General features: G+C 39.4%; 1 protein-coding gene across 4 annotated transcripts in view; it reads right to left on the minus strand.

The window, feature by feature from the left end:
• LOC308552009 (lysine-specific demethylase 6A-like) overlaps positions 1-27,537 on the minus strand; it is a 252,461-nt gene that overhangs the window by 171,857 nt on the left and 53,067 nt on the right. For all 4 annotated transcript variants that reach the window (XM_081126956.1, XM_081126954.1, XM_081126955.1 and 1 more), the window contains one exon: positions 13,536-13,585. In XM_081126956.1, the coding sequence (XP_080983082.1) occupies positions 13,536-13,585 (50 nt within the window). The remainder of the gene's footprint in view (positions 1-13,535; positions 13,586-27,537) is intronic.

The following is a 27,537-nucleotide window of genomic DNA, read 5'->3' on the forward strand; positions in this document are numbered from 1 at the left end:
TCAGCTATGGTAAAAACATTCATAAACATTCAAACACATGGAGGCTAAATAACATGTTATTAAACACTGAATGGGTTACCAATGAGATCAAGAAAGAAATCAAAAACTTCCTGGAAACAAATGAAAATGAACACACAACAACCCAAAATCTATGTGACACAGGGGAAGCAGTCCTGAGAGCGAAGTTCATAGTACTACAGGCCTACCTCAAAAAACAAGAAAAAATTTTAGTAAACTATCTAACTCTACAATTTAAAGGATTAGAAAGCTCCCCTGTGAAGCTTCCTGACCAGGGCTTTTGTTTGCTGGGAGTTTTTTTTTTTATTACTGCTTCAGTTTCATCAGCTGTTATTAGCCTACTCAGGTTTTCTGATTCTTCTTGATTCAATTTTACATGATCTTACTCATACGTGGACTCTAATAAACAAAATAAGACTGAGGAACAAAACAGATCCAGAGACAGAGAAACACGGAACAGACTGATGAATCTCAGTGGGAAGGTAGGAGTGGGTAGGGAGAGATTAATCAAAGAACTTATATTCATATGTGCATAATCCATGGGCACAGACAATAGTGTGGTGAAGGCCTGGTGGGCAGGGCTGATGAGAGGTGGAGGGGATCAACAGGGGGAAAAAGGGGATATCTGTAATACTTTTTGTCAACAACAAAAATAAATTTAAAAAAACCTAAATACCTACAAATAAATTTATCCCAGGAAATTAAAAGGCCTGTGGTCAGAAAATTATGGCACTGAAGATTCAAATAAACGATGCATATACTATGCTCATTGTTAGGAAGAACTAACATAATTAAAATGTCCATACTACCCAAAGCAATCTACAAAGTCAATGCAACACATATTAAAATACCAATGACATTTTTCACAGAGAATAAAACAAAATAATCTAAACTTTGTAGAAACCAGGAAAGACCCCAAATAGCAATTCTGAATAAGAATTACAATATCTGTATCAATCTATACTACAAAGCCATAGTAATCAAAACAGCATGGTACTGGAATAAAAACAGACATATAGATCAATGGAACACAATAGAGACCCCAGAAATGATACCATAACTATATGGTCAATTAATACTTGACAAGGAGACTAAGATATACTATGGGTTAAAGGCTGCCTCTTTAATAAATGGTATTAGCAAAACTGGACAGGTACAGAAGACATAAATAAAACTAGACCACTTTCTTACACCATATACAAGAATAAACTCAAAATGAAATAGAGACCTAACTAAAATACAAAACTAAAAACTAGCAGAAAACTTGTAAGCAGTCAACTCTGACATCATTCTTCTTAGCAATATTTTTTTGGATATGTCTCCTCTGGCAAGAAAAACAAACAAAGAAACAAAAAATAAACAAAATGAAACTACATCACACTAAAGAGTATTCAGCAAAAGAAGCCATCTACAAAACAAAAAGACAACATACCATATGCGGGAAGATACTCAACAATGATAAACTAGAGAAGGAGTTAATAGTCAAAATTCGTAAAGAATTCATACAATTTAATATCTGGGGGGGGGGGGAATCTGAAAAATGAGGAGCCTAGTTAAGATGGCAAAGTAGGTAAACAAGGTATTCACTTCCTCCCCAACCACATCAAAATTACAACTAAATTACAGAACAACCATCATTCATAACCACCTGAAATCTAGTTGAACATAAGTCCTATAACTTAAGGATATAAAGAAGCCACATGGAGACTGTAGGAGAGGCAGAGCTGAGGCAGGAGCTGGTCTCACCCCAACAAGTGACTGATAACAACTGGGAGGGTATCTCAGCTGTGGAGGTCACCCCTGAGGAGTAAGGGGTCCCAGACCCTCACCAGGACCCCAGCTAAGGGTTTCAGTGCCAGGAAGAGAAGTCCTCATAATTTCTGGCTATAAAAACCAGATGGGATGGTAGCTGAGTGAGATGAATGCTGCTGGAGTCCCTTCAGGTCCTCTTTAAAGGGCCCATGCACGAACTTAGTTGGACTCACTTGTTCTGAGCTCCAACATTGAGGAAGCAGCTCCAAAGGAACCAGGAACTTACAGGGAAAAAATGAATTATCTAGGAAAATTCCTGGGCAAGTGGAATAGGGAAACTGGGACAAGAAAATTAAACAAGGTCAAACAATTGGGGTGGCTTGCAGAAGCCTGTGAATCACAAGACCTTACCTTTCCCAAACAAGGGCACTTGAGAGCAAATGGTATACCTCCCCACCCTAAACAGAGAATAGAGACCAAATTAATGCCATTTGTGCCAGCTACACCCAAAGGCAGATGAAATCAGGGGAACAAATAACAAAAACCGGATTAGACGCAGACAGACCAAGGTAAAAGTAAAACGGTAAAGCAGACTAAATAATAATCCCTAACTACCCTGTAAGCTCATTGTGATGCACTAGCATATTAAAAACGTACCTGGAAAGCTCATGAGTATTCTGCTGAAAGCTCTCCTAAGATTCTCACTAGCAAAAGAGAGATAAGGAGCCCTCAAGACAAAGACCCAGGCCGGGCAAGCTCTCTCTAGAGCATGCCATGCTCCTTCCCAGGCATGAACTTTTTACTTCCTCCTAAACTGTAAGGGTCCCCACGAGACTTGCAACTAGGAGAGGAGGAGCTTGTCCTGGGCTTACCTCCTAATAGTGTCTCCAAGGCCCCCTTTTTCTCTGAGTTCCCAGTAAGCTAACAGCAGCCCCACTTGGGCTCACTTTTATCACGGTGACCTTCACTTCCAGTGAGCTAACAACAGCCCCGCGTTGGCTCACTTCTGTCACTGTGATCTTCATACCCCACTGAGCTAACTGCAGCCCCACGTTGGCTCACTTCTGTCACTGTGACCTTCAGAGTGAGCTAATAGCAGCCGCCCCACCTTGGATCACTTCTTTGCTATAATGTTCCTGGAGAACCAAAACAGAGCATCACCTAGGTTCTCTCCTGTTGTTTCTTCTACCCTAAGTCCTTCCTCTGTTTCACTCTCTCCAGCATTAATAAACACACTCTCAAAATCACCTGACTGTGTTATGAAACCTCTCCTACACGAAGAGAAGAGCCCACAGACTACAGGCTGGCCTGAGGCAGAACCGGTAGCAGGATGAGGGCTGAAGGGTCAGCTTTCTCACAGAAGTGCTGGCAGAGGCCATTGTTTCTTTGCTGAGCCCTGCCCAAGAAACCCAGCAGGTGCAGGCAGGCACCTTATCTGAGTCTTCATCAATCTGGCTCACACTGGCCCTGGTAATTCCTTGAGGCCACATTCAATATGCAGGCCCACCCAAGCTCTTTCCAGTGGCTTTCTATACAAATGGCCTGTTCTTGGCTCATGCTTGAGACTTTCCTAAAACACTGAAGGGCGCCCTGGCCAGTGTGGCTCAGCAATTGTAGTGTCCACCCTCGCACTGAAGGGTTTCGAGTTTGATTCCCAGTTAAAGGCATATATCTAGGTTGCAGGTACAATACCTGCCTCGAATGGGGTGCATGCAGGAGGCAACCAATTAATACGTCTTTCTCACATCAATGTATGTCTCTATCCCTGTCTCTCTTCCACTCCTTCCTTCACTCCCGCCCTCTCCTCCTTCCTTCTCTCTGAAAAGCAATAGGGAAAATACCCCCAAGTGAGGATTAACAACAACAACAAAAAACAACAAAAAAATTTCAAAGGGTCACAGACCCTAAACAAGCAGAATGTAGCTCAGTCCCAACAGTAGCAGCTTAGCCTCTTCTGGGCAGTTCCAAGCCAAGCATTAGTAGCAGCTGTGAGCAGAGTCTACAGATAGTGCTAGCTGCCCCAGCCAGAACACAGGCGGCAGCAAACCTTCGTTTATACCTCCTGGGATGCCTCAAGGCCAGCACATCCAGTGTAAAGCTTCAAACCACCTGGAAGCACAACTCAACCATCTCCATGCACAATTCAATAGGGGCAACAGAGCCCTGCAAAAGTGAGTTCTGCTTTGTGGGTCAGATCCTTTGCAGTGATCAAAAGCAGTCCTCACAAACAGACCTAGGGGTAAATACTTTCCATTGACATGCCAATAGCAATCAAGGCTCAACTACAAAGGGAAGTGTACATACACAGCCAAGACTGGGTTATGCATTTAAAGTGCCCAACTTAGGTGACAGAGGCTGAACCACTGGGCCCTACAGGATACCTACTACATAAGGTCACTGTACCATGACTGGGAGATGTGGCAGCGCTAACCAATACATAAAAATACAGGGAGGAAGACTGCCAAAATGAGGAGACAAAGAAACATGGCCCAAGCAAAAGAACAGAAAAAAACTTCAGAGAAATAAGTAAACAAAGCGGAGACAAGTAATTTATCAGATGCTAAGTTCAAAATACAGGTGGCAGTTCAACAGTGTAGGAGAGAATAGGTAAACTCAGAGACAACTTAACAAAAGGACAGAAACCACTAAAAAGGCTGTCAGAAATAAAGACTATAAAAACTGAAAAGAAAAATATTAGTAATGGAATCAACAGCAGACTACATAAAGCTGAGAATCAAATTAGAGATTATTTGGAAAACAAGGTAGTGAAAAACACTCAACTAGAACAGAAAACCAAAACAACTGTTTTTTTAAATGAGGGTGGTTTAAGGGATCTCTCGGACAACATCAAGTGTAATAACATTCGCAACATATAGGTATCAGAAGAAGAGAGAGAGCAAAGGAGTGGAAACCTGTTTGAAGAAATATTATGGCCCCGGCGCCGTGGTTCAGTTTTTCGGAGTATTCTCCCCTACACCAATATGGCTGCGGGTTTGATCCCTGGTACGGGAGGCAATCAAGATGTCCCTCTCTCTCAAATCAATAAATATATCTTTGGGTGAGATCTAAAAAAAAAAGAAAAAAATAATGATGAAAATCTTCCCTAATCTGGTGAAGAAATAAGACATACAAGTTCAGGAAGCACAAAGTCCAAATAAGATAAGCCCAAAGAGGGCTACATCATAAAGAAATCACCAAAGTTCAAAGGCAAAAAGAGAATAATTGAACAGCAAGAGAAAACAAGTAGTTCCAAACAATGGGTACCCTCCCACATGACTGTCAGGGGATTTCTCAACATAAATTTTGCAAGACAGAAAGAATTGGAACAAAATATTCAAAGTGATGAAAAGCTAGGATCTATAACCAACTACTCTATCCAGAAAAGCTACCATTTAAAATGGAAAGAAAATAAAGAGCTTTCCAGACAGGGAAAAGCTAAAGGAGTTCATCACTACCAATCCAGTTTTACAAGAAATATTAAAGGGGCAGCTTTAAAAAGAGGAAAATCATTTTTAAAAATAAAGTGACAATAATTACAAATCTGTCAATAATTACTTTAAATGAATATGGATTAAATGGTCCAATCAAAAACATACTCAATGGATATGAAAACAAGACCCTACATATTGTGCTTATGAGACTCACTTCAAATGGAAAGACAACACACAGAGTAAAAGTAAAGGGAAGGAAAAAGAAACTTCATGAAAATGGAAATTAAAAAACCCAAAATAACAAAAAACAAAGGAAAACAGCTGGGGCAGAAATACTTATAGCACACAAAATAGACTTTAAGACAAAGAATATAACAAAAGAAAAGGGACTAAGCAATTCACTTCTTTGTATTCAAAGAAAGTCAAAGCACTAGTTTGAAAAGACACATGCATCCCTATGTTCATTTCAGCATTATTTATAAAAGCCAAGATACGAAAGTAACCTAAGTGTCCATCAATAGATAAAATGGATGAAAAATTATCTTTATACAGAAAATGAAATTTGACTCAGCCATGTAATCTTAGCATTTGTGACATGGATAGACTTAGAGGGTATTATGCTGAGTGAAATAAGTCAGACAGAGAAAGACATATGCCAGATGATTTCACTTACATTCATTAATCAAATAATGAAAAAAATGACAAGGCCTTAAGAGAAAATGCAATTACCAGAATTTAGAATTGCTACATTAAGTAAATCACATTGCCAAGTCAATATTGCAAAGTATAAAAAAGCCCTGGCAGGTGTCTCAATGGTTAGAGCACCATCCTAAACACCAGAAGGTGGTGGGTCCAATTCCTGATCAGAGTACATACCCATATTTCAGGTTCAATCCACAGTCAGGTGCGTATGAGAGGCAACAGATTGATGCTTCTCTCTCACATTGATGTTTCTCTTTCTCTCTCTCAAATCAATAAAAACATACCTTAGGGTGATGATTAGAGAAGAGAAATATAGGGTAGTCAGACATAAAAGGGGGTGGGGAGTCAACAGAAATTGTGAGAACCAATAAATCACTGTTTCAGCAAAGTTAAAGTACCCATTTACATATATGTTCAGTAACTAAAACATTTCAAAAACATAAATTATGGTGACAATGTCTCTCCAAAGAAAAATATCAATACAAAAATTAAAATCATAAAAAAATGAAATGGATATTCTAAAGCTAAAGATAAATAAAAGAAGTTAGACAGTATAAAAAGTTACCTGAAGTAGGCAGAATGAACATGCAAACTTGTATGACAGATTAAGCACTATCAACAGCAACAAAAAAGAAAGAGATTCAGAGATGTGTGGTATGTTGTTACGTACACCAGGACATGTGCATAGGAATGCCTGAAGAAACGCAAGTAAAAGAAAAAAAATTTCAACCACCAATAAATAGGTACAGAAATTTCAGGAAAAACTTCAATTTGCACATCAATAAGCGGAAATAATAACTCCAAGTGGGATAAAGAGATCACAGACACAATGTAAGAGGGGGAGGAGTTGAAAACCAACAAGGAGAAAATGCTGAAAGCAGCAACAATCACAAAAAAGCTTCAATTAAATTAATACCTCATTTCTGTTCAGATATTATGATAGCCAAAAAGCAGTGCTAAGAAAAACCTGTCAATCACAAATCTTTACCCTGGGTGGTTTTGCTCAGTGGTAGAGCACTGGCCTGATGACTGAAGGGTCCCGGGTTCAATTCTAGCCAAGGGTATGTACTTTTGGTTGCAGGCTTGATCCCTGGCCCTGGTTGGGGCGAGTGCGGGAGACAACCAACTGATGTGTCTTTCTCACCACCCTATCTCTTTCTCCCCCCTCACTTCTACTCTCTCTGAAAAGCAATGGAAAAAATATCCTTGACTGAGGATTAAAAAAAAAAAAAAGAGGAAATGACTCTAGATAATAAACCGAACATACAAGAAACAAGTCTCTTTCTCCATCTCAGTTCCTCTCTTTCTAAAATCAATAAAGACAGACAATGAACAGAAGCAGCAACTTTGAGAAAGAAGAAAGTTGTAGGAATCACAATACCACATATCAAGTTATACTGCAAAACCACTGTAATCAAAACAGCCTGGTAATGGCACAAGAACAGCCACATAGACCAATGGAACAGATCCCAGAAATTAACCCACACCCTTATGTTCAGTATTTGACAAATGAGACAAGAGTATACAATGGAGGAAGATAGTCTCTTCAATAAATGGTATTGGGAAAATTGGACAGGTACATGCAAAACAATGAAGTTAGCCTGGCTGGTGTGGTTCATTGGTTGAGCACTGACGTATGATCCAGGAGATCAAAGTTTGATTCCTAGTCAGGGTACATGCCAGGGTTTAGGGCTTGATCCCCAGTGGGGGGCATGCAGGAGGCAGCTGATCAACGACTCTCATAATTGATGTTTCTCACTCTCCCTCTCCCTTAATCTCTCTGAAATCAATAAAGATATGTAAACAAACAAAAAAGATGAAGCTAAACCACCAACTCATACCATGCACAAGAATAAACTCAAAATGAAAAAAAACTTAAATGTAAGACCTGAATCCAAAAAATTCCTAGAAGAAAATACAGGCAGCAAAATCTCAAGACATCTCTAGTAGCAATATGTTTGCCAATACATCTCCTAGGGCAAGAGAAACAGAGAAGAAAATACACAAGTAGGACTGCATCAAAATAAAAAGCTTCTGCACAGCAAAAGAAAGCAAAACGAAAAGAGAGGCAACTGTATGGGAGAACATATTTGCCAATGATATATTTGATAAGGGGCTAATTTCCAAAATATATATGGAGCTCATACAACTTAACAAAAAGGAGACAAACAATACCAATTTAAAAATGGGCAAAGGACCTAAATAGACACTTCTCCAAAATGGATATCCAGATGGCCAGAGACGTGAAAAGATGCTCAAAGTTACTAATCATCAGAGGGATGAAAATAAAACAATGAGATATCACCTCATGCTGGTGAGAATGGCTCCCATCAACAAATCAACAAATGGGAAGTGCTAGTGAGAATGTGGAGAAAAGAGAACTCTAGTACACTGCTGGAGGGAATGCAGACTGGTGCAGCAACTACGGAAAACAGTATGGAGTTTCCTCAAAAATTAAATATGGAACTGCCCTTTGACCCAGTGATCCCACTTCTAGTAATATATCCTAAGGAACCCAAAACACCAATCAGGAAGAATTTATGCACCCCTATGTTCACAGCAGAGCAATTTACAATAGCTAAGATCTAGAAGCAACCCAAGTGCCGTTCAATGGATGAGTGGATAAAGAAGCTGTGGGACATTTATACCATGGAATACTATGCAGCTATGAAAAAGGATCTCTTACCCTTTGAGGCAGCATGGATGGAACTGGAGAGGATTATGCTAAGTAAAATAAGACAATCAGAGAAAGACAAGTATCACATGATCTTACTTATACGTGGAATCTAATGAACAAATAAAGTGATGAACAAAATAAATCCAGAGATACTGAAGCATGGAACAGACTGAAGCATTTCAGAAGGAAGGTAGGGGTGGGGAAGTGAGGGTGGGGGAACAATTAATCCAAGAACTCACATGCATACATGCATAACCCACGGACACAGACAATGGTGTGGAGAAGGCCTAGGGGAGGTCTGTGGTGGATGCTGGGTGAAGGCGATCAATGTGGGAAAAGGGGAAACATCTGTAATACTTTCGACATTAAAGGTAAATTTAAAAAATAAAATTAAATGAATAAATTTTAAAAGGATAGAGAAACATGGTTTAGGGAGGTAAAAACGGGCAAGGAGGGATAAATGGTGATGGAAGGAGACTTAACGGGGTGGTGAACACTCAATACCAGATACAGATGATGTATTATAGAACTGTACCTCTGAAACCTATTTAATTTTATTACCCAATGTCATCCCAATAAATTCAATGAAAAAAATAGATCTTTCATGACTTTGGATTGATCATTGATATATGGTGCAAAAAGCACAAGCAATAAACCAAAAGAGATTTCTGGGAATTTATCACAACATTAAACTTCTGTCTTTCAAAGTAGTCTAACCAATATCAAAAGACACTTACGGAAGAAAACACCTGCAAATGAACAAGGTATATAAGTTAACTCTTCCAATTAAATAATAAAAACAATTAAAATTATTAAATGGAAAACAATCTGCAGGCATTTCTCCAAAAAAGAAACACAAATGGTGGGAGAGGAAACAAGATGGTGGCATAGGAAACAGTTTCACCCACCTCCTCCCATAACCACATCAAAATTACAACTAAGATACAGAACAACCATCACTCAGTACTCCTGAAATCTAGCTGAACAAGCAGCCCTACAACCAGGGAACTAAAATAGTATTGAGACCGCCCCTCCCCACCTGCAAGCTCATCCAAGCCATTTCCAATGGCTTTTCTGTGCCAGTAGCCTCCTGAGACTCATGCTTAGGACTTTCCCAAAATCTCTCAAACAAGCAGCAGCGGGCCCCATACAGCTTGATAAGCAGCCCCAGGCCTGGCACTAGTGGCAGCCTACACTGGCTCATAGCTTGGCCTCTCCTGGACACCGCCAAGCCCAGCCAACTACGTTTGCAGTGTAGCTCATGCTGGGTGGCCCTGGGCAAGGCACTGACAGAGGCTGACTTTGCATCTCCCCAGAGGCCCCAGAGACAGTGCATCTGGTGGTCAGATTCCACCATGGTGGATTACAACCCTACCACATCCACAAGTGACACTCAAAGGGCGCATTTGGTGAACGCCAAAGCTCCACTGAAATAAATCCTGATCCATAGGGGTGTCTCTAGTACAGAAGCTCTTTGGCTGTAGTTGCAGCTGGTCCTCACAGCTGACTGGCCTGAGGGTCAATTCCTCCCAGGGACACCAAGGCGCAACTACAACAGGACAGTGCACACAGCCCACACAGGGGAGCACCTAGAAGGCCCAGCTCAGGTGACTGGGGAGGCTGATTCACTGGACCCTACAGGACACCTATTACACAAAGCCACTCTACAAATTTCAGGAGACATAGCAGCTCTACCTAAAACATAGAAACAAACACCTGGAAGCAGCCTATATGTGGAGGCAAAGAAACATGTCACAAAGGAAAGAACAGAAGAAATCTCTAAAAGACGAACTAAATGAAATAGATCCAAGCAAGCTAACAGATACAGAGTTCAGAATTTTGTTTATAAGGATGCTTAAGCATATTAGTAAGAGTATTACAAAAACAACTGAGAAAACCAATGACATAATGAAGTACCAATTTGAATTGAAGGCTACATGAAGAAATGAAGAATAATTTACAGGGAATCAACAGTAGAGTAGAGGAGACGCTGAGAATCAAATAAGCAATTTGGAACATGAAGAAAGAAAAAAACACCCAACCAGGAGAGCAAAAAGAAAAAAGAATCCAGAAATATGAAGATAGCATAAAGAGCCTCTGGGACAACTTCGTATTATTTGGGTGACAGAAGGGGAAGAAAGGGACCAAGAAATTGAAAACCTATTTGAAAAAATAATTATAGAAAACTTCCTCTACCTGGGGAAAGAAATAGACTTACAAGTCTAGGAAGCACAGAGGGTCCCAAACAAGAGGAACCCAAAGAGGCCCACAGCAAGACACATCATCATTAAAATGCCAAAGGTTAAAGACAAAGAGAGAATCTTAAAAGCAGCAAGAGAAAAGCAATTAGTTACCTACAGGGGAGCACCCATATGACTGTCAGCTGATTTCTCAACAGAAACTTTGCAGGCCAGAAGGGAGTGGCAAGAAATATTCAAAGTGATGAAAAACATGGAACTACAACTAAGATTGCTCTACCCAGCAAAGCTATCATTTAGAACTGAAGGTCAGATAAAGAGCTTCACAGATAAGAAAAAGCTAAAGGAGTTCATCACCACCAGACCAGCAGTACAGGAAAAGTTGAAGGGTCTTCTTTAAGAAGAAGCTAATGAACAAAAGAATCTGACAAACTAGATCAGAGATACTGACACATGCAACAGACGATCATATTTCAGAGGAAAGAGGGAAGGGGGGTGGAGGATGGGAAGAGATTAACCAAAGAAGTTATATGCATATATGCATAACCCACAGACACAGTTAATAACCTGGCGAAGGCCTGAGAAGGGGGTGGGAGAAAGATGGGGGGAGGGAACTGCGGGGGGGAATGGGACACCTGTAATACTTTCAACAGTAAAGATAAATTTAAAAAAAAAGTAAACAAATGGCCAGTAAGCAAAGATATTCAGACATCACTAGTCATAGGGCAATAAAAATGAAAACTAGTGAAAAACTCCTTCATATTCATTAGGATGGTAAAATTTTGGAAAGACATAAATCTCAAGTGTTGGCATGATTCAGAAATGGGTCTTATACATTAGATATGAGACTTTAATATGATATAGTCACTTTAAAAATTAGTCCTATGGGTTATCAAAATTTTAAATTACTATCTAACCCAGCAAATTCCACTCCTAGATACACACACACTATGTATTCACATAAAAATATGTACACAAGTATTCACAGCAGCATGATTCATCATTCCCGAAGGGTGAATAAGATGTTCATCAACAAAAAATGGATTATAAATAAAATAAATATCCACACACTGGAATTTACAGCCATAAAACATAATGAAATACTTCTGATATATGAATACAGCAAACATGGTAGTGCAAAAAGGCAAGTCCAGACTAAGCAGATATTTAGAAAAGAAAGTAAATTAATGGTTGCTTAGGATAGGGGTCAGGGGGGATGAGAGAATATGAAATAAATACTCTAAGACTGATTTTGGTGCCAGGTACACAACTTTGTGAATGTACTTCCACTGAATTGTACTCTTCAAATTGGTTTGCTTTATGATAGGTATATTATGTTCCCATTATGGCATTCCAAAAAAATAAAATAAATTTATGCAAATATTTTTGGATTGTCTTTATTTTTCATTGTTTCTCTGCACTCCAAGTAATTCACAAAAACCAGCAATGCTTTTTATCCATAACAGATATCAGTGCATGGGCTTTCAAAGTCACTGGGTAACCTAAAGTTTTCCTTTCATTCACACAGCACTATGTAATTAATCCTCATATTACTTATGTCTAAAACTGTTATTACCCGGCCTGCTGGCTCAGCTGGTTGGAGCACAGTCCCATACATCAAAAGGCAACTAATGGATGTTTCTCTCTCACACTGATACTTCTCTCCCGACCCCTTCCCCTCTCTCTAAAAATCATTAAAAGCATCTTGGGCGATGACTTAAATATAAATAAATAAATAATAAAACTGATATTATGGGTTACATCCTATTATAAGATATATTTGTTTTATAGTATACAATAATGACACATTATTATTTAAAAGCAATCTAGCCCTGCTGGGCGTGGCTCAGTGGTTGAGAGTCGACCTAGGATCCAGGCGATTGGGGTTCGATTCCCAGTCAGGGCACATGCCCGGGTTGCGGGCTCCATCAATGACTCTCTCTCATCATTGATGTTTCTGTCTCTCTCTCTCCCTCTCCTTTTGTCTCTCTGAAATCAGTAAAGATATATTTTAAAAAATGAAAATAAAAATAAAACTAATCTATTTAACTAGTTAACTATACCATTCCTGAAATTATACATGCTGCCCGGCCGGGCGTGGCTCAGCGGTTGACCTAGAATCTAGGCGATTGGGGTTCGATTCCCGGTCAGGGCACATGCCCGGGTTGCGGGCTTGATCAATGACTCTCTCATCATTGATGTTCCTCTCTCTCTCTCCCCCTCTCCTTTCCTCTCTCTGAAATCAATAAAGATATATTAAAAAAAAAAAAAAGAAGTATACATGCTGTGAAAGATTAATCTGATAGTGTAACTTTACTGATTAAACTGAAATAACACGGGATAATTTATCCTTAAACATAACTGTTCTACAGGTCCTAAAATGAAGTTTTAATTCTTCCCAGAGCTTCAATCACAGAAAAACTGTACAAAGGAGAAATGCTCCTTAGCTTCAGCCTAACTCAACTTTTATCTTCAGAATCACCATCATTCACCCTTCATTATTCCCAACTATGAACTTAAAAAAGGAAAAGTATTTTTTCTTTGATTCTGTTTGCTATTAAAAGTATCACACTGAGAACGTAATGTCTCTTCTTAAAACATGTCAGAAAAATACTAATTAAGGATAAGATACCTCAGACAAATAGCTGGCACAAACTAATACCCTTCTTCCTTTTCATGTACCCTACCTACCATTAATATTTTGTATAATTTGCCCCCAAATGAAAAAAAAACACTAGCATTCAAATGCGTACTAACCTTCCAGTAGTCAGACTGCAAACTGTAGTATATCTGGTAGGCAGATAATGCTGAAAAAGGAAATATAATTAGTCAGATTATGTCCTCTTTAAAAAACCACAACACAGATATTAATATTTTAATATAAGATGCTCATCATGCCTGCTTCTCAGCAAACAGCAACATAAACACCAAATAATTTCATTTTTGTGATATTAATAACTTAATCATCCATGGAGATAATGAAAATTATAACAGAAATAAGTCATCTACAGGAGATCAGGTATATAAAACCAAATCAAATCTTGTATTTGCATTAAAAATGTAAAATATTGGCAATTACTTCAATCAACTTGACCTCTTTCATAAACTAAATCTCATGGAAATTTTCTAAGGCTGTTACATATTTCTTCTCAAAATGCAACTCACTTTCCAGAAAGATAAAACCACAGCTACACCAAATCCTTATTTCTAATGTTTTCCTTCACATAATCATTGCCTAGGCTGATTCAATTTAATTCCATGATGTTTATTCCCATGCTCTCTAATCCATCTAAAGGTATTAAAGGTCTGGAATAACATCAAGTAGTTCCTGTCAGCCTAAAAAAAGGGCACATAAAGTAAAAAGGTAAAAGAGAAGTCAAATACATACATCGGAATTAGTGGGGACATTAAAAACAAAACAAAAAAAACAGGCCCTGGCAGGATATAGCTTAGTTGGTTAGAGTGGTTAGGTTGTGGGCTGGATCAACCTATGAGTATATGGATAGGTGGAAAACAAATCCACCTCTGTCTGTCTGTCTGTCTATGTGTCTCTCATGCTCTATCAAAGAAAATCAATAAAAAACTAACAACGAACAGGAAACTGCATCACGATTCCAATGCAATCAGAATGTCTTTACTTGTTAAAGTTCCCCAAGGAAGACTTTTGGAATGAAATAAAGCTAGGAATAAACATTGCCTTAAAGTCAAAATAAAAGGAGAACATTACACTAAAGGAAAACCAAACAGTAGAAATACTTCCTTACTCATGCTATAAGGGCAGATTTCCCTAAAACCCAAACCAAGGACATTACAACACAACTACATACCAGTATCTCTCATATACATACCTTAAATAATCCTCAACAAAATACAGGCAAATTGAATTCAACAATAAATAAAAAGAACCATATATGATGACCAAGTGGAATTTATTCCAGGAATAAAAGGCAGGTTCAAAAGTGAAAAAAAAAATTATTATAATCTATCACATTAATATGATAAAAAATAAAACTCACATGATCATACCAAAAGATACAGAAGAGCATGTGACAAAAGCACCTATTCATGATTAAAAAAAAGACTCAGCCCTGTCCAGTTTGGTTCAGTGGTTAGAGCATTGGGCCACAGACTCAAGGGTCTCAAGTTCAATTCCAGCCAACAGCACGCACATCAGTTGCAGGCTCAATCCCTAGCTCTGGTCAGGGCACATGTAGGAGGCAACCAATTGGTGTCTCTCACATCAATGTTTCTCTCCCTTCCACTCTTTGAAAAGCAATAGAAAAAAATATACTCTGGTGAGGATTAAAAAGAAAAAGAAAAAACTCAGAAAACAGACTTGAGAACTTCCTCAATTTGACAAAGAATCTCTATCAAAAACCTATAATAAATATCGTATTTGATGGTGAGAAACTCAAAGCTTTCACATTAAAATCAGGAACAATGCAAGGATGTCCTACATCACCACTGTTCTTCAGCATGATAATCATAAAGTCCTAACTGATAAAATATGGCAATAGAAAATATACACACTGGGAACAAAGAAGTAAAACTCTCTTTGTTTGGAGACACAATTATCTATGCAGAAAGTCTGGAAGAACTGACATAAGAACTGCTGGGAACAAATAAATTACAGCAATGTTGCAGGATACAAGATTCCCATGTTGGGGAAAATATATTTGCAAAAGACAAATCTGGTAAAGGACTATCATTAAAAATATACAACCCTGGTGCTGGCCAGTGTATCTCAATCGTTAAGAGTGCTGGCTCACACACAGAAGGGTTTGATTCCCCACTCTTTAAGGAACTCATGCCAGAGGCAACTGATACACATCTCTTTCACATGATGTCTCTCCGTCTCTTCCCTGCCTCTTTTCCACTCTCTAAAAAGCAATGGAAAAAAATACCCTTGGATGAAGATTACAAATACACACACACACCCTGGTGGATGTGGCTTAGTGGTTAGTTGGTCAGCCCGCCCACTGAAGGTTCCTGGGTTTGACTCCCAGGTACATACCAGGGTTGCAGGTTCAATCCCTGGCCCCAGTAAGGGTGCCTTGCAGGAGGCAACCAATCCATATTTCTCTCTCTCTCTCTCACAGCTGTCTCTCTCTCTATCTTATACAAACCTCTGCCCCCATCTCTCTCCTCCCCCTCCCTTTCTCCCACTCTCTCTGAAAATTAATGGAAAAAATATATCCTAGGATGAGCATTATAAAAAGAAAGAAAAGAACCCTTAAAACGCAACCATTAGAAAACAACTCAATTAGAAATGGCACAAAGACCTAACCACAGCCTCCAAAGAAGATACACAGCTGGTAAATAAGCATATGACAAGATGCTTCATCTCATATGCCATTAGAAAAATGCAAATTAAAACTTCATATTTATTAGAAAGGCCAAAATCCAAACAGTGACAATACCAAATGCAGAAAGAATTCTCATCATTCCTAGTGGGCATACAAAATAGTACATTCACTTTGAAGCACAATTTGACAGTTTCTAAAAGTACTCTGACCACACACCACCCAGGGGATGCTCTCCTGCGCCCATAGGACACACAGCCATATTGGACTTTACACATATGGACTAATAGACTTTAATTAGCTTGGATGCTGATCTACACCCAGCTGCAACACGAAACGGGAACTCTGGATACTGGCCCTGTTTCTGGCTCTGCTGGAACCCCAGCTGCAGCTTTTCCAGGACCATCTTAAGTGGCATGGGAAACTTTGGAAGCTGAGAAATGTAACTCCATGCCAATAAAATCTTTTTCCATTTCCCATCCTCCTGTGAGTCTTAGAAAATTCATTTTCTGAAGATATTGTAAGAATCTCATTCCCACTTGTGTCTAGGAAATCTGGCCCATTAATTCCTCATGCAACACAAACACCAAAGAGTCCCTACCTCTCTATCTTTTCCACAATAACTTCTTTAAAATTGTTTCCTCGGCTTTTGTTTGGAGAGCAACATTTTTCTTTCTCCCTTTAAATATTGTTTCCCTTGGCCTGTAAGCTTTTTAATAAGCTTCTTACCTGAGTACTATTCTTAAGCAACCACTCTCATTTTCTATTTCAGAAGTTCCCAAGAATCCTGAGTGGTTCAGTGGAATTCTTGCCTGCCATGCAAGAGACCTGGGTTCGATTCTGACCAATGCACTATATTGGTTTCTAGTGATCTCTTTTGAAAACTAGCGATCTCTTTTGATACTGGGAGAATCGTAAGAACCCAGGGTGCCAGAAACACTTAGGGGGAAGAATAAACAGGTGGATCAGAGAGGATTTTTTTTTGCAGTGAAAATATCTGGCATGATGCTGTAATAATGTCATTCTACATTTGGTCAAACCAACAGGATGAATAACACCAAGAGTAAATCATAAATTATGGAAGAGTTTGAGTGATTATAATGTCAAAATAGGTTCATTAATTTTAACAAATGTTACCACTCTGGTGGAAGATGCTGATAATGGGGAAGTTATTTATGTGCAGGGACAGGGGTATACTGGAATCCTCTTCTCCTTTTCCTAATTTTCCTGTGAACTTAAACTGTTCCCCAAAAAAGATGTCTTGCCCTGACCATTGTGGCTCAGTGGCTGGGCATCATCCTGTGCATCAAAAGGTCACCGGCTTGATTCCTGGTCAGGGTACATATGGGGGTTGCAGGCTCAATCCCAATTAAGGGTGGTGCAGGAGGCAAACAATCTATGTTTCAGTCTCAGATCGATGTTTTCTTTTCTTCTTCTTTAAAAATCAATAAAAACATTTTTTAAAAATTGTCTTCATTTTTTAAAACCTGTGGGCACCAACTTCACAAAAAGGAAGCTTCAAGAGTTCACTGGAGCCTTCACTCAGAAAACAACCATAACTGGTGAAAATTATTTAAAAACAACCAGTTAAAGTCTCTGGAAACTGTCCTACAGACACTAACCAAACGAAGAAATAATTTGCATAAGTAAAGCTACTAAATCTGATTAAGAAAATTATAATTTGTGGCGCCTTCAGCCAAAATTCATTCGTTCTCACCTCATTCCCACCTAGTCCCAACTCAGCAGGCAAGTCAGGAACACTAAATTAAATAAAAAACAGATTTGCCTCTTGTCCAAGCTCCCATTTTAGAGCTTAGGAAATTTCACCCCAAGAGGAAAAAGCTGCCAACATTTCTCTTCCCCTCTCAGGTGTATGTTGCAGAAGCTATATTCCAAGCAAATTCACATGACAGGCAGGGTTCCCTTTTGGAATCTCTAATGCACACACAGTGGACTAAACATACTGATTCCCCAATTGCCCTTATCCAGATTATACATACAGGAAATTGCACATCAGGAGAGGCATGCAGAGAACATCAAAGGGCACTGTCCAGTACCCACTACTAAAGCAGAGCCATCACTGCAAGAGAAGTCCACTATAATATGCTCCACCCCTGGAAAAGTGATGGTGAGGTTCTATCCTAAAGAACACAGAACTGGGTAGCCTCCCTGAGTGACTGAATTTATATGGAAAAGAGGTTAGAAAAGTTAAAGACCAATGTTATTGTTGAAATCAATTGAGAATTTAATATTAAATAATTAAGAGGAGGTTAGCAAGATAGCAAAAATATAAACTATATGTTGGCCAAAAATTTAATACAGAGAACTATGAAAAGAATCATGAAAGGACATCTCTAAAAGATCACTATCAAAAACTACATGTGCTGGGAGGGACAAGAGGGGGTAGCAGGGTGTGAATTTAATCCAAACCACTTTGGGCAATTAATGTACAAGGCCACTGACAAAAAAATGAAACACAGAACCATCAACCAGCATATTGTGCCTGCAAAAAATTGAGAGCCAAGGAATAGAGTCTAGAAACTTAAGAGAGGTATCACTCAATGAGAAAGTCAAGAAAACAATGTTAAAACCAGGAGAACTGTGTAAATATCTTCAAAGGCTGCATCCTCTGAGAAACAAGAGAGGCAACACACTTTAGCAAACAGACCTTTCACTGAAATTGTCCAATCATTAAAAAAACAAGAAAACAATAACAATTATCACATGGGGTGGGATGTGCGTTGAGGTTAAAATGTACACATTTCAACAAAAAAATCACAAGAAATGCAAAGCTATGGGAAACTGCGGTCCATAAAATGATGGGGAAAAACCAACAACCAGTAACTGCCACTGAGAGATACCAGGGTGACCAAAGACTTTAAAACAGTAACAAATAATAAACTCAAGGAAAATACAGAACATTATTAAAGAGAAAAAGAAATTATGAATATAATTTCTTATCACTGGAGTAGTTATGCAAAGAGACAGGAATTTTGAAAAAAGGCTTGAAAATTCTGGAGTTAATAAATAATACCTGGGGGGAAAAACCACAACATCCAACAGTGGACAAGCTAGCAAAAGGGGGGAAAAACAAAACATTAAAGCAGAACAACAGTGATTATATCATCAAAAGAACAAAATGAAAAATAAGCCTGAGAAATGTAGCACAACATTAAGAAGGTAATGACATCATCAGAAGAGAAAGATAAAGGAAAAGATACATGAAAAATGACACTAGTAAATTCTATAGGTTCTTTTTACCTTATGTATCCTAGATTAGGAGCTGTGAAAGGCCAAGAGACACAAGGTGGAAAATTACTCTCCCTAAGTAAAGGACTACGAAAAAAGGCAATCCAAAGACAAGAAACTTAGACAACTGCTAAACTGAAGTCAACTTCACAGAAAAATAGTTTGAACTCACCCATACCAGAGAAACCAGGTGGAAAGGATAGACTACCATCTACATAAGGATACACCAGATGCTCATCAAGGCTGATGTCAAAAAAAGTCAAGTAGAGAGATGAGAAACAAGATGGCAGCGTAGGTAACAGCTTCACCCACCGCCTCCCACAACCACATCAAAATTACAACTAAAATACAGAAGCACGATCACTCAGTACTCCTGAAATCTAGCTGAACAAGAAGCCCTACAACCAGGGAACTAAAAAAGCATCGAGACCGGTGATTCCTAGAGGCCCCACCTCTACACACCTGCAAGCTCATCCAAGCCATTTCAAGTGGCTTTTCTATGCAAGTAGCCTCCTGAGACTCATGCTTAGGACTTTCCCAAAATCTCTCAAACAAGCAGCAGCGGGCCCCATACAGCTTGATAAGCAGCCCCAGGCCTGGCACTAGTGGCAGCCTACACTGGCTCATAGCTTGGCCTCTCCTGGACACCGCCAAGCCCAGCCAACTACGTTTGCAGTGTAGCTCATGCTCGGTGGCCCTGGGCAAGGCACTGACAGAGGCTGACTTTGCATGGCCCCAGAGACAGTGCATCTGGTGGTCAGATTCCACCATGGTGGATTACAACCCTACCACATCCACAAGTGACACTCAAAGGGCGCATTTGGTGAACGCCAAAGCTCCACTGAAATAAATCCTGATCCATAGGGGTGTCTCTAGTACAGAAGCTCTTTGGCTGTAGTTGCAGCTGGTCCTCACAGCTGACTGGCCTGAGGGTCAATTCCTCCCAGGGACACCAAGGCGCAACTACAACAGGACAGTGCACACAGCCCACACAGGGGAGCACCTAGAAGGCCCAGCTCAGGTGACTGGGGAGGCTGATTCACTGGACCCTACAGGACACCTATTACACAAAGCCACTCTACAAATTTCAGGAGACATAGCAGCTCTACCTAAAACAGAAACAAACACCTGGAAGCAGCCTATATGTGGAGGCAAAGAAACATGTCACAAAGGAAAGAACAGAAGAAATCTCTAAAAGACGAACTAAATGAAATAGATCCAAGCAAGCTAACAGATACAGAGTTCAGAATTTTGGTTATAAGGATGTTTAAGCAGACTATTAGGGATATAACTGAGAACATAACATAACATAATAGAGTACCATAACATAACAGAATACCAATTTGTAATGAAGGCTACACAAACTGAAATGAAGAATAATTTACAGGAAATCAACAGTAGAGTAGAGGACGCTGAGAATCAAAGCAGCAATTTGAAACATGAGGAAACAAAAAATACCCAACCAGAAGAATAAAAAGAAAAAGGAATCCAGAAATACGAAAATAGTATAAGGAGCCTCTGGGGCAACTTCAAGAGGCCCAACATTCGTATTATTGGCCTGCCAGAAGGGAAAGAAAGAGACCAAGAAGTTGAAAACCTATTTGAAAAAATAATTACAGAAAACTTCCCCTACCTAGAAAAAGAAATAGACTTACAAGTCCAGGAAGCACAGAGGATCCCAAACAGGAGGAACCCAAAGAGGCCCACAGGTTAAAGACAGAGAATCTTTTTTTTTTTTTAAATATATCTTTATTGATTTCAGAGAGAGGAAAGGAGAGGGAGAGAGAGAGCTAGAAACATCAATGATGAGAGAGTCATTGATCGCCTGCAGCCTGCAACCCGGGCATGTGCCCTGACTGGGAATCGAACTCTGATCGCCTGGATCCTAGGTCGACGCTTAACCACTGAGCCACGCCCGGCCAGGCAAAGAGAGAATCTTAAAAGCAGCAAGAGAAAAGCAGTTAGTTACCTATAAGGGAGCATCCATACGACTGTCAGCTGATTTCTCAACAGAAACTTTGCAGGCCAGAAGGGAGTGGCAAGCAATATTCAATGTGATGAAAAACAGAACTACAACCAAGATTGCTCTACCCAGCAAAGCTCTCATTTAATATTAAAGGTCAAATAAAGAGCTTCGCAGATAAGAAAAAGCTAAAGGAGTTCATCACCACCAGACCAGCACTACAGGAAATGTTGAAGGGTCTTCTTTAAGAAGAAGCTAATGAACAAAAGAATCTGATGAACTAAATAGATCCAGAGACATTGACGTATGCAAGAGACGATCATATTTCAGAGGAAAGAGGGAAGGGGTGTGGAGGGTGGGAAGAGATAAACCAAAGAAGTTATATGCATATATGCATAACCTATGGACACAGTTAATAACAGGGTGAAGGCCTGGGGAGAGGGTGGGAGCAAAGAAGAGGGGATCAATTGGGGGGGGAAATGGGACACCTGTAATACTCTCAAGAATAAAGATAATTTAAAAAACAAACAAACAAACAAAAGTCAAGTAGAAACTTTTATCCTTGCTGGGCGGCAAGGACTCCTCACATGGTGTCAGCAGAAAGGAGCCCATGTTTTACAGCCACAGGACAGAAACAAGTTGCCCACTCCACTAGACTTAGGTGGAGTCGGAGGCACTGGACTAGATAGTCTCGGAGTTCCCAGTAGTAATGAGAACAAAAGAAATGTCAGCAAAAACTATGCAGGAAGCCAAAATTCCCATTCCAGTCCAACATGACTAAGGAACCCCAAACACTTGGGTGCCGAGTGAAAAATCTAGACTTTCATCTTCACCAAGCAAAAAAAGATCACAATTCCTAACACTGCCAGATGTCACAAAAATCCACCTAAAATATAAGGTTAATATAAAATTCAAATAATATAATACAAAAACTTCCAAGATTGAATAAAAAAATTATTCACCATAGCAAGATCCAGGATTGTATCACAGTGGCTGATGAAAAAAAAAAGGTGAATACAATATAGTAAAATGAGTAAGATGTTGTAATTACCTGACAAAGAACTATAAACTGCAATGTAAAAAATGTTTCAAAGAACACTTATGAACATGCTTTTAAAGAAATCAAAACTAAACTGCCTCAGCAAACCAACAGAAGATAGAACAACCAAATCTAAGTTTTAGAACTCGTAAATGCAATAACTAAAATGAAGAGCTCAGATGATATCCTCAATAGCACTATACAAGTACAAATATCACCGAACTAAAAAGTAAAACAAGGAGATCCAAGATGGCAGCAGATTGAGTGTAAGCTGCACTGACATTCTCCCAGTTTTAATGGTATTACAACTAAAATATACAAAACCACTCTGAATAATCAACTGCAACTTAAGACGAGCTGAAGATCACCCTCATAACCAAGGAGGAAAAGTAGAGACTATATAGAGGCTGGTAGGAAGTGCAGAGGAAAAAGAGGGTTGGCTGGGCTCCCACAGGGAGCAGCTGAAGGTCCTGAGGGATATCTCAGCTGTGGGAGGTTCCCACTGAGGATTCTGGGGTCTAAATCCCAAGCTGGGCTCCTCAGACCAGAGCACTAGAACTGAGAAAGGTATTCACATAACATTTGGCTGTGAAAAGCAGTAGGGTTTCTGTCTGCTAGGGAGAGAGCTGGAAATGCAGGCACCCTCTTAGACAACACACAGTTTCCTGTACATAGCCACTCACCTTGGGCTTTGGAGGAGGGAGCGAAGAGTGGACTAGAGCTGTGTGAGGAGAATCTACAGGGCCTACCTGGGGGATTAGAGCTGAGAGGGCACCCATCTGAACCCCAGTGCCAAGTCATTCCCCCAGAGGGCAGAGAACATCTTTCTCAGGCAGTCATTTACCCTCCAAGTACCCTTTTTTTTTTGGGGGGGGCAATTGCCCTACCCTGCTGGAAAACCTCTAACCCCACCCTGTGGAGTTTCTACAGCCTGAGGCTCATTAAGAAACTGAACAACAGCATCTGGGTGCTTTGAGTCTTTGCCTGATCTGCTTCTGGACCCAGGGCTTGGGAAAGCAGACCCTGGTGCACATCCTGGTTCTGTCCAAACCCAGCCCCAGCAGAGGAAACCAGAAGCTGTGGAGTGTGGAAAACTTCAAACAGGGAAGTCAAGTTCACTCACAAACAGCATCTGACAGTGGCCTGCACCAGAGACCATCCAAAAGACTGGGAGTCCTAGCAGATATGCACAGAAGCAAATCCAAACAAGCAAGCAAAATGGGGAGACAAAAAACACACAAGCCCAAATGAAAGAACAAAAGAATTCTCTAGAAGAAGAGCTAAAGAGATGTAGATAAGCACTCTCAGATATAGAGTTCAGAATACTGAACATAAAGATGCTCAACAGCATGAAAAAAGATACAGAAACTATAAAGGAAATTAAGAATGACATAGTAGAAATAAAAAAACAACACTGGAAGAAACGAACAGCAGAGCAGGGGAAGCTGAGGATTGGATCAGTGAATTAGAAAACAGCGTAGAAAAAAATCACTCAATCAGAGATCCAAAAAGAGAAAACAATTAAAAAACAGGAGGACAGTTTAAGGGAGCTGTGGGACAACATTAAACATAACAATATTCGCACCATAGGAGTACCCCAGATGATGTAGAAAGTAAGCAAGGGTTAAAGAACCAGTTTGAAGAAACAATAGCAGAAAACTTTCCTAACCTTCTCTTGGATAAAGTCACACAAGTTCAGAAGGCACAGAGTCCCAAGCAAGAAGAACCCAAAGAGGCCCAAGTCCAGGTACATTATAATTAAATGCCAAAACTCCAAGACAAAGAGTGAATCTTAAAGGAAGCTAGAGAAAAGCAAGTTGTTACGTACAAAGGAGATCCCATAAGGCTGTCAGCTAGTTTCTCATCAGAAACTCTATAGGCCAGAAGGGAATGGCATGAAGTACTCAAGGTAATGCAAAACAAGGATCTGATACCAAGGCTACTCAATCCAGCAAGGCTATCATTCAAAATAGATGGTGAAATGAAGAGCTTTCCAGACAAGAAAAGCTAAAGGAATTTATCATCACCAAACCAGCATTGCAAGAAATGTTAAAGGGACTGGTGTAAGAAGTTGAAATACAGAGAATGAGAAACATCGGCATAAAGAAATAAAATGGCAACAGATAAGTACCTATCAATAATAAAATTGAATATAAATGGATTAAATGTCCCAATCAAAAAACATAGGGGAGTTAAATGGGTAAGAAAACAAGATCTAAATATATGCTGTCTATAAGACAAAAGACACACACTGGCTGGAAAAAAACACACCAAAAAACACCAAAGGACTTTAAAGAAGAGGCTGACAGCAATATAGTCAACAAGGAAACAGTGACTCTAAATGACATACCAGATCAGATGAATTTAATTGACATTTACAGAACATTCCACTCTGAAACTGCAGAATAGGCATTTTCCCCAAGAGCACATGTTAGGACACAAAACAAACCTCTACAAGCTCAAGAAGACTGAAATTGTATCAAGCATCTTCTTGGGCATTTACACAGTGGAATACTATGCAGCTATAAAAACAAACAATCCCTTACTCTTTGAGACAGCATGGTGAGACCTGGAAAGGATTATGCTAAGTGAAATAAGCCAGTCAGAGAAAGACAAGTGTCACATGACCTTACTCATACGTGGAATGTAATGAACAAAATAAATAGATGAACACAATAGATCCAGAGAGGCACAGAACAGACTCATGAATCTCTAGAGGGAAGGCAGAGGTGAGTGGGTGGGTGGGGAGAGATTAACGTAAGAATTTATATGCTTATATGCATAACTCATCAACACAAACAATAGTGGAGTGAAGGCCTGGGGGGAGGGGTAATAGCGTGGAGGGAATCAATGGGGGAAAGAAGGGGTAATCTGTAATACTTTCAACAATAAAGACAATTTTCAAAATAAAACGAGAAATTACCCAATCAAAACAACAGAGATAAATATATAATAAGGAAGACACCATCAGAGACTTATAGGTTAATAACAAGAGGTATAACATTTGTGTCATTAAGAGTCTGAAAGAACAGGAAAGTTAGAGATGAAGAGCAGTCAAACATGTAATGCCTGAATTTTCCCTCAAATTTGCAAGAGACGTTAACCTACAAATTAAAGAAACTGAGCAATTCCAAAACAGGATACACAAAAAATAAAAATAGGCCTGCCCTGGTGGTTCAGTCAGTTGGAGCATCATCCTGTACAACAAAAGATCACTGGTTTGGCTCTGGCCAGTGTGGCTAATGGCAGAGTGTCAGTCTCCCACCGCAGGGTCTCGAGTTCTATTGCTGGTCAAGGGCATGTATCTGGGTTGCATGTTTAATCCCCAGTTTAGTTGGCAACCTAAGGAAGGCAACCAATCAATGTGTCTCTCTCACATGGACGTCCCTCTCTCTCTTCCCCCCTCCTTCCCTCCCTTCCACTCTCTCTAAAAAAAGCAAAGGAAAAAATATCTTCAGGTGATTAACAACAACAACAAAAAAGTCACTGGTTCGATTCCCAGTCAGGGCACAATCCTGGGTTGCAGTTTTGATCCCTGGTCAGGGTGCATACAGCAGGCAACCAATCAATGCTTCCATCTCACATCTATGTTTCCCTCTCTCTCCTCCCTTCCTTTCTCTCTAAAATCAATAAAAACATATCCTCGGGTGAAGATTATAAACAATAAATATATTTTATACATAAAAACACTCAAGTCACATAAACTTACAAGAACTAAAGAAAAGATATTGTAACCTGCCCAAATCATTAAGTCATAGAAAAACAATACAAATGACAGCTGATTTCCAATTTGAAATTACTGGAAGTAGAAGAATGAAGCACAAAACATTTCAACTGAAAGAAATGTTTGAAAGAAAAGGCCTACCAATCCAGATTCCTATACAGAACACAATGTCCTTCAATTAATAGGAAAATTAAGACTTTCTGAGATGAAAGAACACTAAGAACTTTTGTCAACATACTTATGCCACAGTAAATAAATAACTAGATGAAGTTTGCTGCATAGAAAGAAAATCATGAAGTAAAATCAGAAAGGAAGACCACAATAAGCAAAATAAGTACTTTCCTCTTGAGTTTTCTACTATGTTTGACAAACTCAATAATGTATCAGAATGACTAAATTAAAAACTAGTGAAGGCCCTGGCTGGGTAGTTCAGTTGTTGGAGTGTTCCAAATATGCCAAGGTTGTGGGTTCAATCTTGTCAGGACACATACAGGGATCAACCAATGAATGCATGAATAAGTGGAACAAGAAATTGATATTACTATCTCTCCCCTGCCTTTCCCCCAACCGTCTTAAGTAAATAAATAAATAATAAATTTAAAAAAACTAGTGACCATAGTAAGATACAGAGAAGTCTTAATGGAATAGTAGTCAGTAAGAAAAGAAAAAAAAGCTACTGACACATTTAAAACATCACAATAAACTATCAATCAACTATTAATACAGTATAAGGATATAACTTGGATTAATTTCTAAAGAATTACACTCAGTAATAAGTCAATTAAAATTTTTACATAACTTATAATTCCATTTATAACATTTTAATGTGAAAATCATACACTGGAAAATAGTGCTGTCAGAATTAAGGAAGGGATGGTAGAAAAATGGATATGGTTAAAAGGTGCAACATGAGGAATCCTTGCAGTGATGGAAATCTTCCAAAACTTCATTACATCAACATCAATAATCTGCTTGGGATATTGTACTATTTCAGTTAATACAGAAAAAGGGGGCTACATTTTGGAAGAAAACATTACGGAAATTATGTTTACTTTCATATTATCCTTTCCTTCCCCAGTTTTGTTTGGGTTATTCCTCACCCCAGGATATTTTTTCCACTGGTTTTTAGAGAGAATGGAAGGGAGAGAGGGATTGGGGGGGGGGGGGTATACACACACACACACACACACACACACACACACACACACACACACACACACAGAGAAACACTGAATGGCTGCTTCCTGCTCTCACCTTTGGTGCAAGGGCCAACACTCTAAGCATTGAGCAAAACCAGCCAGGGCTCCTTTCCCAGTTTTGCAGCAGCCAGGGGGGGATGTCAGCTCCTATTCTCAGTACAAATTTCTGGTGTGAGGAATGGATCAACAAAGTCCTTTTTCTCAAAACATTTGACCTATGTGCCAGTTCCCTGGGAGAGTAACACAGAAGCTGACATTGATTTTTCTATTTGTCAGGCTAAA

Source organism: Miniopterus schreibersii, assembly GCF_964146895.1.
Source record: "Miniopterus schreibersii genome assembly, chromosome: Y".
NCBI classification, from domain to species: domain Eukaryota; kingdom Metazoa; phylum Chordata; class Mammalia; order Chiroptera; family Miniopteridae; genus Miniopterus; species Miniopterus schreibersii.